General features: G+C 47.9%; 2 protein-coding genes across 7 annotated transcripts in view; one reads left to right on the top strand and one right to left on the bottom strand.

Moving 5' to 3' along the window:
- ZNF609 (zinc finger protein 609) overlaps nt 1–16,783 on the top strand; it is a 242,492-nt gene that overhangs the window by 205,260 nt on the left and 20,449 nt on the right. For 2 of the 6 annotated variants that reach the window (XM_045810810.2, XM_045810811.2), the window contains exons 9-10: nt 147–225; nt 540–5,782. In XM_045810810.2, coding sequence (XP_045666766.1) covers nt 147–220 — 74 coding nt within the window. In that variant the 3' untranslated portion in view covers nt 221–225; nt 540–5,782. Of the gene's footprint in view, nt 1–146; nt 226–539; nt 5,783–16,783 lie in introns of those variants that run through there. The other 4 variants (XM_045810812.2, XM_045810813.2, XM_045810814.2 and 1 more) reach the window with 3 other exon arrangements.
- OAZ2 (ornithine decarboxylase antizyme 2) overlaps nt 6,242–16,783 on the bottom strand; it is a 30,943-nt gene continuing 20,401 nt past the window's right edge. Inside the window, 5 exon segments of the mRNA XM_087856863.1 lie at nt 6,242–7,493; nt 7,750–7,835; nt 8,636–8,811; nt 10,073–10,153; nt 10,155–10,230. Of these exon segments, the coding sequence (XP_087712989.1) occupies nt 7,363–7,493; nt 7,750–7,835; nt 8,636–8,811; nt 10,073–10,153; nt 10,155–10,230 (550 nt within the window). The 3' untranslated portion in view covers nt 6,242–7,362.

The following is a 16,783-nucleotide window of genomic DNA, read 5'->3' as shown; positions in this document are numbered from 1 at the left end:
CAAGAATCAGATTTTTTTTTTCTGTCAGCACCCCAAAACGCAGCAGAGCTAGGAATTTATGGAGAAACTCCTCCCAAGCTGATAGAGAGTATTTAATCAAAGGGTTCTGGGAGTGTTACACTAAACATGTCCTCCTCCTCACTCAGGGCTTTCTTCTACAGCCATTGTTGCCAGCCAGCAAGGCTCAACTCCCTCACTCTACCCACCCCCGCGGAGGTGAGAATGGTAAGTCACTTTTTAATTTGGGACAACACATAGAGCAGGGATAGTTGATACCTGGATCACAGAACCCCTGTGGGGACTAAGTGAGGGAAAGCTGTGTGGGGTCAGTGGTCTGGAAATGGTGGAACCCTCGCCAAACCTCTTGTGCGAGTCTCCCAGTCTCCGGTTAAGCCAAGTACCTCGGACAAGAGCTGCCCAACACCAGTGTCCCCATGGGGCCAGGACTGGCCTCCCCTGCAGTTTTGTCGGAGCGCCACCTGGTGGTTGTTACACCAGCAGGCTGAGTGCCTGGTTATCTGTCCATGTTTCCCTTGCAGAACACCAAGTGCCCGGATAAAGTCAGCTTCACGGGCCCGGACTGGCTCACCCAAGGAGGTGCTGGAGGTGCCATTTAGACATCAGTTAAATGGTGTTGATCATCTGTTTGCCGTTCCTACCATGACTGAAGGCAGACCCTTGGCTATCTCACCTCCACCAGATCCCCGGACTCCCCGACCCCCCCTCTTCCTCAGGAGCTGGAGAGCTGGTACTTAGCAAAAATATTTATTCTCTTGGCCACAGTCGTGACTGTTGTGGCCCATGTGGAGATGAAGGCACGGGGAGCAGCCAGGGGAGCATGGCCTCAGCCCAGAGAAGTCACTGCACTGTTCCCCAAGGCCCTGGTCAGCTGCCGGAGCAGTGCCAGCACCCCTCACCCTCATCCCCAGGGAGGGACTCCCAAGCACTGGGTAAGGTCTGAAGACAGCACAGCAGCCATACCCCTCTCACCGTCATTACCACAATCACCAGATTCCTGCATCTCCCCAGCAGTTTGGGCCCTGGGAACTGGCAGCATGTGGAGGAATTAGAATCTCAGGAAAGAAATTGGGGGCTGTTTTCTCTGTACTTGTGAAAACAAGGTCTTCAAACATGAAGACTTCTCCCCTCTCACGTGAGCACATATAAATGCTCAGAGCCTAGCCTGGAAAGGAAGACCAAGGCATTTGCCCCACCGTGGCCTTGGGCTGCCCATCAGGCAGAGGGCCGGGGTCCCAACACCAGCACAGGGCTCCCCAGGGATACTGGGAGTGAGCTGGAGCTGGAGCATGAATGGAGTCTGTGAAATAGAACCTGCACCCCCACTAAGTCCTGCTGCTTCTTAGCCCCCAACTCCTTGCCCTTGTCTCTCTTTCCTCCTGACCCCTTGGTGCCTTTCCCAGGGGGATGCCCATGCTGATTGCTCCTTTTCTTTTCCAGTGCTTGGCTCTTACGACTCAGGCAAGTAAAATAGTATTCCCCCCAGCATGGGGAACTTTGGAGTCTGCCAGGTCACCTTAGGGCAAGGCCCAGGGGGCAGGCCCTGGGAGCACCCAGCAGTTCTTAGAGATGTCCTGTCCATTCAGCCATCTGAGTATCCTCCTCATTTAGGGCCACAAATCTATACAGCCCAGTTGCTCTGTATACAAGTACATGATTTTATGTAGCTCAGTCTATAACCCCGTGTGTGCCAATATAAGCTGTTTTTCTTTGTAACACACGTTCTTGTTTTAGGGGCCACTGGCCCTGGGAAGTTTGGTGTTCCTTAGACCCTGGGGTAGCACATGCAGAGTGCTCCGTGGAGCTGCACTGTGCGGCAGCAGACATTGCTCCGCTCTCCGTAGAAGTGCAGTCTACCAGTCCAGCTCTATGCTCTTGGCCCTGGGAAAGTGACGATGATTGGGTAGCTTTATCGGAGTCACTTCTTCCCCAAGGTATGGGGAGCTTCAGCTCTTCTTTTGCTTTTGAGGTATCATCCCTTTGTTCTTGGCTGTCTTTCCTTGACCTTCTGGATTGAGAAAGACTGACACACACCAGCCTAGGCTAGAGAGGGGTATTTGTGACCAGAGTGCCAAAGTGACCGTTTAAGAGCAAGGACTTGGCTCTCAGTTTGGGGCATGGGGTGGAGGACAATAAGCACAATGCCCAGCAGAGGCTGCTTTCCGAGAACCCCGGCACCCTACTCTGAATGGCTTGAGGTCATTTGCCGAAGAGGAGCTCCTCTGACCTATAGACCTTTCTTCGGGTTTTCATGTCATTGTTTTTATTCAAATTGGGTTCTGAGCCCTCTCCCAAAACCCACTGTTTTAGACCACTTAGCAGGCCCCCAAGCAGCCTCCCTTGCCCTCTTCATTCCCTCTGCCTCCTCCTAACCCGGAGAGCAGTGCTCTGGGCAGTGACTTCCCTTTTATCCATGGAAGTAGTTGGTTTGGACGCCTTCACCCGACCTGAGTCACCCCCACCAAGAGGATGACTCTGAATTTCAGCCTGATGATGCCCTGCCGGGCTCCTGTGGGGTGGAGCCAAGGGCCCATCTCTGTTCCTGTTTGTTTTTAAATATTGTTGCGTGTTTTGTATCTGTGGCGCTGTCTTACAGCGTGCTCTGTACATATTGTAAAGAAACCGTTGCAGTAATTTTCTTTCCCGTTGGGCAGGCCTGGCCCCACATTCCTGCCCTTTCCACTTTGTTCTGTAACACAGAGAAGAGGAACTTCTGTATTAGCAGGGCAGTCTTGGGTTCTGCGGAAGGGGACAGCTTTTTCTTTTCCTTAGAAAACATTTGGCTCTCTGATCCTCATATCCAAGGCTCTGTAGAAAAGTAGGAGCTGAGCTGCCCAGAAGAGCAGGTGAAAGCAACAGCGGCAGAATAGCACTGCCTTTTCCCCGGTCCCCACTCCCCACCAGGTCCAGCCTTCCCTCCCTGAAATAACAGGAAGCAGCAGCAGCAGCAGTGGAGGAAAACAGATCCTTGACCAGTGCCGAGGGAAGGACCTGCTGTCCACCTCCAGCCGCTCCGTATAGGGAGGCAGCCCCCAGGTAGGGGTACCTGTGGCACCTGTGACCTGCTCAGAGAAATGAGACCCTCAGCAAGGATCCCACCCCCTGAGGAAAGGCTGGCAAAGTGTGCTGGTAAGGCCACGACCCCCAGACCAAGGCTTACTGTGAGCCACCCCTGCCCAGGCCTCTTCCAAGACCTCACTCCACACGAGAAGCTAGAGGGCAGGAGCCTCACCCCCAGCTAGGACAGCCTCAGCTTGGAGAGCTACTCTTTAGGGCTCACATCTGCTTTCCTCATTTAAGGTGTGCTGGTCTCCTTCATCCCCCTTCCCTGCCTGTACATGTATGTATACATGTATGAAGCTCCCTTCTCTTACCTCATCCCCTCCACACGTCTCCAGGTCAAAAGACCACATGCAGAAGGGTTAAGAGGGCACCCCATGAAATGAAAGGGTGATTCTTGAATCTTCTCTCCAGGCTCCAAGGCGAGGGTGAGAGGATGTGGCTTGGGGGTTGGGAGGGTGAGACTGTAGAAGGGCTAGAGTTACTGTACACAGGCTTTGAGGTCACCCATGTCGCTTATTATACTATGTACCCTGTCACCATCCCAGTGTCTCCTCTCCTGCCCCTGTGATTCAACTGGGCAGCTAGTTGGCCCCATGATTCTGGGCCTTTGTCATTTGTTTTACTACTAGGGCATCCCAGGAAGCTTTCTGATGATCCTCTGCCATGGGCCCCTCCTGGGATCAAGCCCCTCCCAGGCCCCGCCCCCAGCCCCTCTTGCCCCAGCCCACCCGCTTGCCTTGGTGCTCAGCCCCCCCCATTGGGAGCAGGTTGGGGCGAGCTGGAGGCCCGGGCTGGAGGGGCAGTGTTGCTGTTCATAGCTTTTGTTCCATTGGCGTTGCTCTGTTGGATTTAATTTCAGTCTTCCTGATTCTTCCCTTCTGTAAAGTGTACATTACCAAGTTCCTTGTTTTTTATATATATATATATATAAATATATATATATACAAACTGTACTCTTTTTGCCTTTGTACATTCAGGCAAGAAGAGAAAATAAATCTTTTTAAGAGACAATCACAAATCTGTGAGGGCTGCTGGTTATTTCTCCTGGAGTTTGCTGCTGAGCTGCCTCCTCCTTCCTCCCCACTTTTCTGTTTTCCCTCAGCCTTCCTGTCTTCCTGGTCCTGCTCCATATGCATCCTCAGCTCCACCTTCCCTGGCTGATGGCAAACTGTTCAATCCAGTGTCCAGACTACCTGCCCTGCAGCCCTTTCTTGCCCAGCAATGTTTTCCAGCTTGGCCACTGGCTTAGCCAGGGGCTTGATCCTGTGCCCTGGCCTCTCCTGTCTTCCCCCTTAGATCCCATTCACCAAAGTGGCTTTGGGCCCCTTGGTACCCTGGGACCCGGGACCTGTCTCCCGGAGGCCCTAGCTTTGGACACTTACTTGTGAAACTATGCAGCTGGGAGCTCTCTGCTTAAGAGTTTGCACTATTTAAACCTGCCTGGGAGTTAGTTAGAATGGATGGTTTTTAGGAATGAGTGAGACCGTCCCCTAATACTCCCCCTAGATTCCAGCCTCCAGAGTGCTCTGATCCAGATTCCAGAGAATCATTCCTGGCTGGTAGACTCCTGTGGCTACCCCATCGGAACAAGGGCTAAGGGTTTAGGAGTCGAGCATTTGATCAGAACTTTAAAGGGTGGTACATTCTGACACAGAGCCCAACCAAACCATTGTTCTGTCTCTTGAACTTTCTCTTTTTTCCTCTGATCTCCTGCTCCCCCTTTTTTCCCCTTTCTCTACTTCCTTTTCTTAATTGGCTTTGGAATTGAAGTATATTTTTAAATTATTTGTTGTATTTATTGAATAAAGTTTTTAATGTCCCTGTTCTTAAATTTAGACTTAGTTTGCCTTTCACATAACCTCCCTATCCATCACCTCTCAAAATATTACATCTTCTAAGTTACTTTTTTAATTGGAGTGCAGCTTTGGGGTGCCAGATTTCTTTCCTGCCAGCAGTCTTCTCTGGCAAAATTTTTCTTTTTGAAAGGGAAATCTTTCTTAACTGAGCACCTAGGTTTCCAATTCTGCCCTTCTACTTCTAGCTGTATTAAAGGGGATCCACCAGCAGATGGCAGCAGAACATCAGCCGTGTTTCCTGTCCCCTCTGCTTGTTTGAAGGGCTAGTAAAGGATGCATTTTGTCTTGGTTATTTATCCCAGTCTTGTAGATTCCCTGGGCTTGCGTTTACCCTGACCCTAAACTGCCTACATTAACTTGGCTATTGTCCACATTCACGTGGACCTCTACTGTAGCTTGTCTCACGGTAGTGGCCGTTTTCCAGTCCCTGCCTTTATGCTGCCTCTAGGGGTCTTCGAGTCCTTCCTGTTCCCGCTGAATGTCTAGGCCCAGACCTTCGAATAATGTGGAAGGTGGAGGTGTTACACTTTTAATAACATGGCCCGGTGTGAAAACACAAATAAGCTCCACACAGAATACTGTGGAAATGGGCCAAAGACAGAAAAACTAAGGACAACCACAGCTCAACAGATCGTTCCAAAGCTGTAGGAAGAAGAACCTGCCTAGCACTTGGGAAAACAGAAGCAAAAGGGAAAAAATGCTATTGTAAGCGCTTAAAAAATTAAAAAGGAGAACTTACTTAAGGGGCACCTGACTGGCCCAGGCAGAACATACAACTGATCTCAGAGTTTTGAGTTCAAGCACCATGTTGAGTTCAAGCCTAGTTTAAAAAGAAAAAAAAACAAGCTTTCCTACAGCGCCACTGAAAGCTTATCAATCAGGCTGGCAGTGCAAGGGGAATGGCAGCCACACTGTCCCGGGTAAGGTGTGTGCTGCTTCCTTCAAACACCTCCGGGAATGAGAATGTCAGGCACCTCCATGCAAAAGTCAGAACTCAGCTTCTGGACCCAGCCTTCTATACAGAAGGAAACACTGAACTTGGATCCTGGGTAGAGCCTCTATCTTGGATGAAGCTGATGTGTACATACCTCTCTAGGGGGTACTGGCAGTTTGTCCCAGACTCCTAGCAACCGTGTTTTGCAGTGTAATGCGGCCCCAAAGGCTTCAGCCGGTTTATCTGTCCTGATGCACCACAGCTTTTGTCCTGAGACGCACGTATCACACCCTGCTATGCGTTAGGCTCTAGACTCAAAAGAGTAGTGGTAGAAAGCCGGCCCTGGTACAGGAATGAAAAACAGACCAACCACAACTTTAAATCAGTTTATTGACACAGTAACACAACACACTTGCCTCCCTGACACCCCCACCCTCCTCTCACCCAATCTAGATCTCTCCCCCTTCCTCCCCGCTTAGAACAAGCTGTTCATTGAAAACAAAAAAGAGCAGGCCACTTCTACACGCTCAGTCCCACCCCTAAGCCCTGTGGGGCAGGGGCTCAGGCACTACTCAGAACCTTTTGGGGGGGGCAGTCAGCACTATACTCAGCCAGGCAGAGGCATCCAGTCCCTAAGAACAGATTCCCACATGACCCCCAGGCCCTGAGTTGCTATTCATTCCTCTTCCTCTCAGCTCTCTGTGACCCTAGGAAAGAGACACCTTGGGGCCTGGGCCTGCAGCCAGGAGCAAGGACTCCTGGCTGTGATTTGAGAATTGGGAGTTTGGTTAGTGTTTTAAGGCCCAGGCACCCCAAAGAAAGCCCTGGTGGCGGGAGTGAACTTCAATGCCCCTATTTAAAATGCACTGATAACATTAAACAGATTAAGCCAGCTTAACCAAATGCCAGAATAACACTAAGCTGTAAAGAAGGAGGGGGTCAGACCTGGTTTCTCCAGGCCAGACACAAATGCACACAGAGGAGCCCAGGTGGAGTGTCGAAAAACAAGGACACAGCCCAGGGGCCAAAAAGCCTATACTCAGGAGTCCCTGGGTTAAAAGCAAGGAAAGAAAATACACAAGTCTTAAAAACCAAAAAGAAAGCCCAACAGCAGGGGAACCTGAGCCTGACAGTGCTGCCCACCAGCCCTCCAGGCCTTGCCCCTGGACCCAGAAAGTCCCTCCCCCTCTAGGCAATGTCCTCCCCTAGGCTAGATAGAGCACATCACACAGCGCAGTTTAAAAAGCTTCTAATGTCAGTTCATAAACATTTCATTTACTATTGGTGATTACATGTGAATAATATGTTTATACTGTTCTTTATGGAAAACAATTTCAACGAGTCAACTCCGAGAACACAATAGGCAACCCTCACCCTGAGCCCCTCAGCGTCCTTCCCTAGACAGCAAGGAGCCCCCTCCTCTGTCCCAGGGCTGCCTAACTTCCCCTCTTCCCCCACTGTGGCTCTTGGGCAAAGCATCCTCTATGACCGTTAGTCCTCATCGGACAAGTTCTGGTCCAGGGGGTAAACCATGAACATCACATCTGGCCGAGAGGGGACACAGGGATGGCCTGGACGCACAATCTCAAAGCCCAAGAAGCTGAAGGTCTTCAGGAGTGGAGCTGCAGAAGAGTGTAAAAAGGATTCTGATAAGAAACATGAGAGTAGGTTCAAATCAAGGGGAAAAAAAAACAAAGATGGAATAAATAAGCACTAGGCCTTTACTAAAAACTCTTCAGGCACTCCCACCCCTATGATTTCCCAGGGTTTATATGGCAAACTCAAGAGCCCTCCTTCCGTGGCTAGGGAGCCCCTCTTCCCCCCGCACTACTTCCCCACTCTCCGGGCAGTAGGTCTCAGGCTACTTTGATTCCTCACCTCTGTCTTCCCGGCCCTTCCTGAAGCAGATGAAGACGTAGTTCACTTTCATCTTCTCTTCAGCAAACTCTAGCAGTGCTAACAATCTGCCAGAAGCAAAGAAAACAACTCAGGCCCACTACCACCTCTCTAGACTTCCCACCCAGCCACCCACCCTCAAGAAAACTTTCTCCGAGGCTTACAGCCAGCAATATAAATAGGTAACCTCCAGGGAGAAGCTTCCTATTTCAAGAACCCTGAGTTCAGAAAAAAGCCACAATCCCAAAGAAAAATGTTACTGAATTATCTCGTCCTGGAGTAAGGGTTCTTCTGAAATCAACACTAACCAACTTCACTAATGCAGTTCACAGGAGAGTATGGGGCCTAGGAAGAGAACCTGGTTTTTCAGGGGTCTTCCAAAGTTGCAAAATTTGATGACCACGGCCACTGACACAGACTTTGGGCCCTGACACTGCCTAAAAGGATTTCCTCAAGAGAAAGGGGCAACTCAAGAGAACTCCATCTTTAAGACTGTCTCTTACACATGGGGCTGCCTTGGAGGGCCTTGCCCGATCCAATGAAATCCCACTGTAGCTCAGAGCTTCCTGCCCTTTTGAACTGTATCATTGTATGGCAGCTCAAGGGGGATTTAATGACTGTGGAGAAGAGTGAACCATGGGGCGATTAAATGACAGGGATTTGGTTAATGTGATAATGATCTCTTTTAATTTTAACCTACAGCAGGCCTGTTTTACTGGCTAAAAATAACCTGTTACAAACTGGTATCTGCTTGGAAACCTAGAGCTAGGGAAGAAGGCAGACTCTCTGTTCATCTGTTGGCCGCAACAACCATATGCCCTTCTCTGGAACGGGCCCTCCTTCCCCTTCCCCAGCACCTGCTCCTTACCCTTCTTTGCTCCCATCAGCTAATAATCCATCTGGGATTTCTACAAACAGGCTCTGGCTGGACAGGACTGCATCCCAGGAAGAGACTTTCACCTCGGTGACCTCATACTGGAAGTGGACAATGTGAGGTTTTCCATCGTTCACAGGGAGGTCCTGGGTCACAGTGAGCTTCTCGTCCTGGGAGGAGATCAGGTCAGAGGACCAGGTCACTACAGCTCTGGCCACATCACAGGCTCCCTAACCTAGGTGGTCCTGGGAGTCCTCTTGAGCCAACCTCAGCATAGTATGGGATGAAGGACACACTGAAAATGTAGAGCTGCATGCTGGCTAAATGGAGCCATCCATCACTCATCAGGCACAAAGAGAAGCTGATGATAGCTACAAGTCAGCATGATGGGAAGGGAAATATTTACCAAGTGTCCACTAGATGCCAAGTACTGTGCAAAGTGCTTTCCCATTTTTTAGTCACCACCAGAAGCATCTGAGGTAGTTATTAATACCCCCATTTTAAATCTGAGACACTAGGGGCCCAGAACAATTAAGCAACTGACCCGAGGCTCCATAGCTAGTAAATGGCAGAGCTGACATTAAACCAGTTCGCCCTGACTCTAAACTCATGTGTGTCCCCCCAACACAAAGTTCTTTCCCTTCTCTCTCTGAAAGAGAAACATTAGAAACAAATGAGGATAATGTATATGTGTGAGGGCCTGGCTGAGGCCCAGCGCAACCAAAGCCTGCTTCCAGGTACACTGCAGGTCCACGTTGTCTCCCCCAGGTACAACCTCAAGAGACCAGAACTCAGCCACCCTGCCACCCCCTCAATGCTAATCTTGGGGAGAAGCTAGCCAACTTCTGGGCCTCAATCACAGGAGATTAAAGGGCAGCAAAAGACTGGCTGCCCCAGCCCGGATCATTCTTAGGGCAGATGGCCAGCATTCTCTAAAGCTCCTGGGATGTACCCTATGTTGCCAGAATGACAGATGATGGAGATGCAAAGCCCCTTCTCCTGCCCCTCACCCCCACCACACTACCCAGCCTGTCCGCAATCAGGCCAGTAAGGGATGGAAATCAGAATGCCTAAGAGTCACGGAAAACTGCTCCTCCTACTCACTACTTGATATTTCTCAAGAGAAACTGAGGAGTCACACCAAAAAGAGTTCTTGCACCCTTCCCATTCATTCATTCTCCTTCCCACTCAGGACCCTGAACCGGCACTGAAGTGCTGACCACCAAGAAGATGGCAGTGTTTTCTTAATGCAGATCTCCTCCTAGTACTCCCCAAAGCCACAGAGCAGCTGCCTCAGGTGACAGTCCTTCCTGACTCCCCTAACTGGCCTGACCCAAGAGAAGACTAAAGAAGGCAATTACTGCCTCAAGCAGCAGCTGAGTGGACTGTCAGACAGCTCTGCTACACGCCTTCCACCCGAGTCGTCCTTACCTTATATATTAGAGCTGAGAGAGAAGGATCCCTGCCGCCCCCTCGCCCACCGGGGATCTTCGACAGTGGGTGAGGGGCATCAGGAGCACCACAGAGGCCCCGGAACAATGTGCCTGCAGCACTGGAGCTGGGGACAGTTACTCAAAGGCAAAATACTACTGCAAAAGACAGAGAAGGTGAGACAGTAAACACCAAGACTTAAAAATTTAACACGACATCCCACTCCAACCCCTGCCCTGGCTCTCCCTAAAAAAGTGCTCTAAACTACACCACTGCCCGCCCCCATCCTTTCACTTCAGCTTCCAGACCTACTTCTGTGCTCTTCAAACGTACCAACCAGAAAGCAGCGGGAGTCCAGCTGGACATATCTGACCAGAGGATTACCTGCTCGACATCAAACAAATCTCTGGGACACTGGCAAACCCTGAGAGGAACCAGATCCTGGTCTGCCTTCAAGGCCTTGGCACCCTGTCCGCGAGTCCCTTCCTTATTCTAAGTACTTCAACAACCTATGTGGCAATCTCAAAACCTACACAGTCACTTCTGGCTAGAGAGGCATCTGGGCCTCAAGAGATCACAAGGGCTGAATACCATGTCCCTGAGGAACTCCCCGGGCCACTTTTCCAGTAATGGCTTCCTCCCCAATCTAAACAAAAGACCTGGACAAGAAATCATAACCCAAATGTCTCCAGGGTCAAGAACTGAATTAAATCCAGGGATTTGGCTCTCAGAGAAGTGCACTATAGTACAGAGTATTATGGTCTGAGTTTGTCCCTGGTATGCCACCAAATGTTGGGATTCCTTGCCCTTCTTTGCTAGAATCTGACCTGGGCATGGGAGTTGAGGTAATACTGATATGATCAGAATGGACACACAGGCACATGTGTATCAGGGAGAAGGAATATTTGCTGGAAACTGAGTAAGGAAGCCAATAATCGATGGATTACAGAGGGTGAAAGGCTCCTAAAGGAGCGGTCACCACCAGGTGTGTGCCCTTACTGATGCCATGATTTTCAGATGGACCCAACAGGGCTCCAGATCTGTCCACTGCTTTCTTTCAATCTGACTGAGTGCCTCCTTAGGCTGAGCTGTAGCTCACTTCACAAAGGAGCAGAGAAAGCAGCAGACGGTCTGTGCGTGTACACCACGCGCTGGCAGTAGGCCTGTCCCATGACCCCATGACCCCAACACCCCAGCCTCCAGGCAGCTGGAATGCAGTGGAGAACATATGGGAGGACACTGCAGGGGTGTGCTAGAGCCCGCTCGCACAACTGTGCCCATATCTTCCCAACTATGTGTTTAATGATGTCACGTTGGTAGCTTAAATGGGCCACAGGGGAAATATTTACACCACAGAAATAAGCAAATGACATAAATCACGGCTTTTTTTTTTCCTTCCCCGAAAGCCAGTTGTAATACGATGCAAGGCACCATTCTTCACACTTCCGGCTTCATGTGGCCTGGCATGCCAGATTTGAGTTCTTCACTTGGGCTCAGAGTGATAAAACTGAACTCACACCTAACATGGCAATGGTACAATAACCAAAGGGGCATCCAACTAAGATCCTCGGTACTAAGAGACTTGTGTGAGCATTCTAGCAGAGACAGGAAGTCCAAACCCATCCCTGCTCTAGCTCAACTCCTCTTTCTCTCAAGGATTTCAACCAGGGGCCTGAAATTACACTTAGAAATTTCACTGCATGGTGCCTGGGTGGCTCAGTCAGTTAAGCATCCGACTCCTGGATTTCAGCTTAGGTCATGATCTCAGGGTCCTGAGATCAAGCCCTGTGTCGGGTTTGACACTCAGTGGGGAGTCTGTCCGAGAATCTCTTCCTCTGCCCCTCCCCTGACTCATGCACACATACTCTAATAAATAAATAAATCCTTAAAGAAAGAAAAATTTCACTGGGAGATGGGAGTTCCCAGGGCAGTGTCGGTGGGCCAGGCGCGCAGCATCAGTACCCGGGGGTAAAAAACACATGCACCACCTCCTCCCGCCTCCTCTGGAAAGCCTCAGACCATCCTCATCTCCCCCACTCTTAGCCTCATCAACACAAACCAGCAGAAGGGGCATAACTGAGGACTATGTTGTTTTCAAGGAGGGACTTATTTTCTACTAGGGACAATAAACTATTATCATCCTCCTGTTCCAATGTGTTTAAGGGACAGAATAATAGTGTCAAGGCCAGAAAAAATTAAGGGGGGCTTCCCTAAGCAAAGGTATATACAGCCCCCCCCCACCACGCACATGAAATCGTTCTGTTCCCATTCCCTAGCGACCACCTTGGGCCTCTCTTGAGGTTCTTGCAGAAACATCAGGAAGGCTGGGCCACTGAAGAAAGCTGGCTTGCAATGTGTTGGTCAGTGGAGCTACCCAAGAACTCGGCAGACTTCTCTGGGGTAGACAGATGAGATATAGCCTTGTATACCAGAATTACATGGGTTCACAAAACAACCAGGTCCCCCTACAGTTCTAGAATTCCGGTGCTAACCTCAGACTCCTACTTCCAAGGAAATTATTCCTCCCTGCTCTTTGGATGAGAGAGCTACATTCAACCTGATGGGCATTCCAACCACTATCTTCATTCTGAGCTAATTTTTACTTGCAAAGAGCAAAAGCAATGGGCGAACCTATTGGAAAGATCAGAGTAAGGTGGATTTTCCTTTTTTTTGATCCAGAATCCCCTACGTCTTCCTAGAAATAATTCCTAGGGCCTGCCCTGTGTCCAGCACTAATCTATGTGCTCACTCCTCTTGAAGTAAATGCAAGAAGTGTACTGCATGGTAACAAATTTACTTCCCTACTCTTACACGCAAGCGTCCTGGAAACTCCTCCTCCTCCCCAACAAAGTCTACACGAGAGCAAGTGTGTGAGTTAGGGTGGAAGGGCGTTTTCGGTCCCCACCCTGGGATCCACTTCCAGTTCCCTAAGAGAAACAGCTAGGGTTTAGGATAAACTTAGTAGACTGGAGATCACAACCAAGAAATTATCTTCATCATCCATCATATATCATATCCATATCATATATCACACTCTCAGATTTTAAAGTATTCTACAAAATTATAGTAAGCAAAACAGTATGGTACTGGCACAAAAAGAGACACATAGATCAATGAAATATAATAGATAGCCCAGAAATAAACCCATACATGTATGTTCAATTAATCTACAACAAAGGAGGCAAGAATATACAATGGAGGAAATGACAGTCTCTTCAAAAAATGGTGTTGGGAAAACTGGACAGCTATATGAAAAGAACAAAACTGGACCACTTTCTCATGCCATACACAAAACTAAATTCAAGATGGATTAGAGACTTATATGTAAAACCGGAAACCACAAAACACCTAGAAAACATAGCAGTAAGCACTTCATCAGTCTTAGCACTATCTTTTTTGGGTCTTTCTCCTTAGGCAAGGAAAACAAACAAATGGGACTACACAGAACTAAAAAGCTTGCAAAGGAAACTGAACAAAAAGGCAACCAAATGAATGGAAGAAGATATTTGCAAATGATATATCCAATAAGGGATTAACATCCAAAATATGTAAAGAACTCATACAAGGGTGCCTGGCTGGCTGAGTCGGCGAAGCATGCAACTCTTAATCTCAGGGTCATTGAGTCTGAGCCCCATGGTGGGTGTAGAGATTGATTTAAAAAAATAAAATCTAAAAGAAAAACAACCCAACAGCTCATACAACTCAATATCAAAAAACAATCTGATTAAAAAACAGACAGAGGAGGGGCCCTGGGTGGCTCAGTTGTTTGAGCATCTGACTCTTTGATTTCAGCTCAGGTCATGATCTCAGGGTCCTGGGATAGAGACCCGCCTGCATCGGGCTCTGTGCTAGGTGGGGAGTCTGCTTGAGGATTTCTCTACCTTTCCGTCTGCTCCTACCCCCACTCATGCTCTCTCTCTAAAATAAATCTTTTTTAAGATTTTATTTATTTGACAGAGATAGAGACAGCCAGCGAGAGAGGAAACACAAGCAGGGGGAGTGGGAGAGGAAGAAGCAGGCTCCCAGCGGAGGAGCCTGATGTGGGGCTCGATCCCAGAACGCTGGGATCACGCCCCGAGCAGAAGGCAGACGCTTAACGACTGAGCCACCCAGGCGCCCCTAAAATAAATCTTTAAAAAAGGGGGGGGGGGCAGAGGATCTCAAAAGACATTTGTCATATAACATATGTCAAAGAAGACATATAAATAGCCAACAGGCATGTGAAAAGATGCTCAACGTCACTAATCATGAGGGAAAGGCAAATCAAAACCACAGTGATACATCACCTCATACCTGTCACAATGGCTAGTATCAAAATGACAAGAAATAACAAGGTTGGTGGTGACTCAGTCGGTTGAGCGGCCAACTTTTTTGGTTTCGGCTCACGTCATGATCTCAGGGTCGTGAGGCTGGGCCCCAAGACTCTCTCCCTCTGCCTCTCTCACCCTCCTCCCCTTCTCTTAAAAAAAAAAAAGGAAAGAAATAAGTGTTGGTGAGGATGTGGAGAAAAAGGAACCCTCGTGCACTGTTGTTGGGAATGCAAACTGGTGCAGCCACTGTGGGAAACAGTATGGAGGTTCCTCAAAAAATTAAAAATAGAAGTACCACACAATCCAGCAATTCCACTTGTAGGTATTTATCTGAAAAAAATGAAAACACTAATTCAAGAAGATATACACACCCTTATGTTCATCACAGCATTATTTATGACAGCCAAGACACAGAAGCAACTTAACTGTCCATCCATATATGAACGGATAAGGATTGTGGTATATATACACAAAGGTATACTACTTGGCCATAAAAAAGAATGAAATCTTGCCATTTGTGAAAACATGGATAAACCTAGAGGGCATTAACGCTAAGTGAAATAAGTCAGAGAAAGACCAGTACTTTATGATTTCACTTAGGTGTGGAATCTAAAGGAACAAAACAAACAAAACAGAAACAGACTTACAGATAGAGAACAAACTGATGGTTGCCAGAGGATGAAATAGGTGAAGAGGAGTAAGAGGTACAATCCTCCATTTACAAAATAAGTAAGACATGTAATGTAGAACACAGGGAATATAGTCAATAATATTGTAACAACTTTGTATGGTGACACGTGGTACCATTTTGTAATGTATATAAATACTGAATCACTATGGTGTATGCCCAAAACTAATACAACACAGTATGTCGTTATTTTTTAAATTAAAAAAAAAACAGCAGTATCTGGTGGGCTCAGTTGGTAGAGCATGTGACTCTCGATCTCAGGGTCATGAGTTCGAGCCGCACACTGGGTGCAGAGATTACTTAAAAATAAATTAAAAAAAAAAAAAGCCTTCTTTTATTGACTTCAGTCTTCCAAATGGTATTGTGACAAAATATGCCACCAATCTCAGCAGAGAACAGGGACTCTTGCAGGAACTTCTGCACAGTGAAAGTAGCTTCTAAACACAGGTTCTTCTGTCACAAGATCCAAACCAGATTATGTTTCATATTCAGTTCAGTTGTGTTTCTACTGGCTCCAATGCCTAGCTTTTTCCATTCCTTCCTCACATCCTGCTCACTCCACTGGGGGGCAGGCATGGTTTAATCTTTACCACCAAAAAGATGATTTAAGAAGCTCAGTCTAGAGCCTGAAAAGATCAGGCTCATTAAGAATCATCAAATCTATCAGACTGAACCCAAACATCCAGCTGGGCTGGTCTTGCTTTTGGAGAAGAAAAAAAACATACCATGCTAGAAATGAGGGTGTCAAATATCCAAGTCAGTTCAGAAGAGAGATGGGAGATTAGAGCCTGTCAGTGCCTTTTACTTTCTCAGTTGTTACCAGACATGCCCCTGGAAACACTCCTCAGGATCCATGAGTGCTACCGACATATCACATCCTGCTGCCTCTAATTTAAAGCATTATGTGAAACTGTTGCCTGAAATGTCCTTAGTAAGTTATAATTTCATACACTGGCTACAGACAGGCAGTGTATGCAGCAGATGTATTCCTGGGGAATGTTGCTGGTAAATCACATTTTTATAATTCAAATCCATTTTTAAATCTCTAGGGTGCTACTATTTAAAGGAAGTACCTTTAAATCTCTTGATAGAGTAAAGGATCTCCTGTTAAAGAATCACTTTCAGGGGCGCCTGGGTGGCTCAGCTGGTTAGGCAACTACTACCTTCAGCTCGGGTCATGATCCCAGGGTCCTGGGATCAACCCCTGCATTGGACTCTCCGCTCTCTCCCTCTCCCCCTCCTCCAGCTTGTGCTCTCTCTTGCTCACTCTCTGTCTCTCAAATAAATAAAAAATAAATAAAAATCTTTAGAAGAAAAAAAGAATCACTTTCAGTTGACTTAATGTCAGTTTTGATTTTTATATTTAGTGTGCTCAAAGCAGGGGATGGCCTGCTACATAGAGATTTAATATAATTCTGTGGCTGACTTCCATTCGGCTACATCTAACAAAGATGTGAATTCATATTCTCCTTGATATACTTTTGATCACATTTCACTTGAATCAGTGGCCTGACCTTGCATCCTTTCTCTCTGGTTTCCGTTACCTGTCAGGGGAGGGTCAGATGGCCTTGCTTACTTACCTTGTGCTATCAAGTGAAAAGACATAAAAACCACATTCCCAAGCATTCTACATTTATCCCCCTCTTTCAGCCTCTTCTGATCCATTCCTGTCTCAGGCTCTACCTCATAGAACACTCTCTAGGCCCAGACTTC

The sequence above is a fragment of the Ursus americanus genome, chromosome 28 (assembly GCF_024610735.1).
Source record: "Ursus americanus isolate L20-20 chromosome 28, mUrsAme1.1.p, whole genome shotgun sequence".
NCBI classification, from domain to species: domain Eukaryota; kingdom Metazoa; phylum Chordata; class Mammalia; order Carnivora; family Ursidae; genus Ursus; species Ursus americanus.
This window is presented reverse-complemented; position numbering and strand designations above follow the sequence as displayed.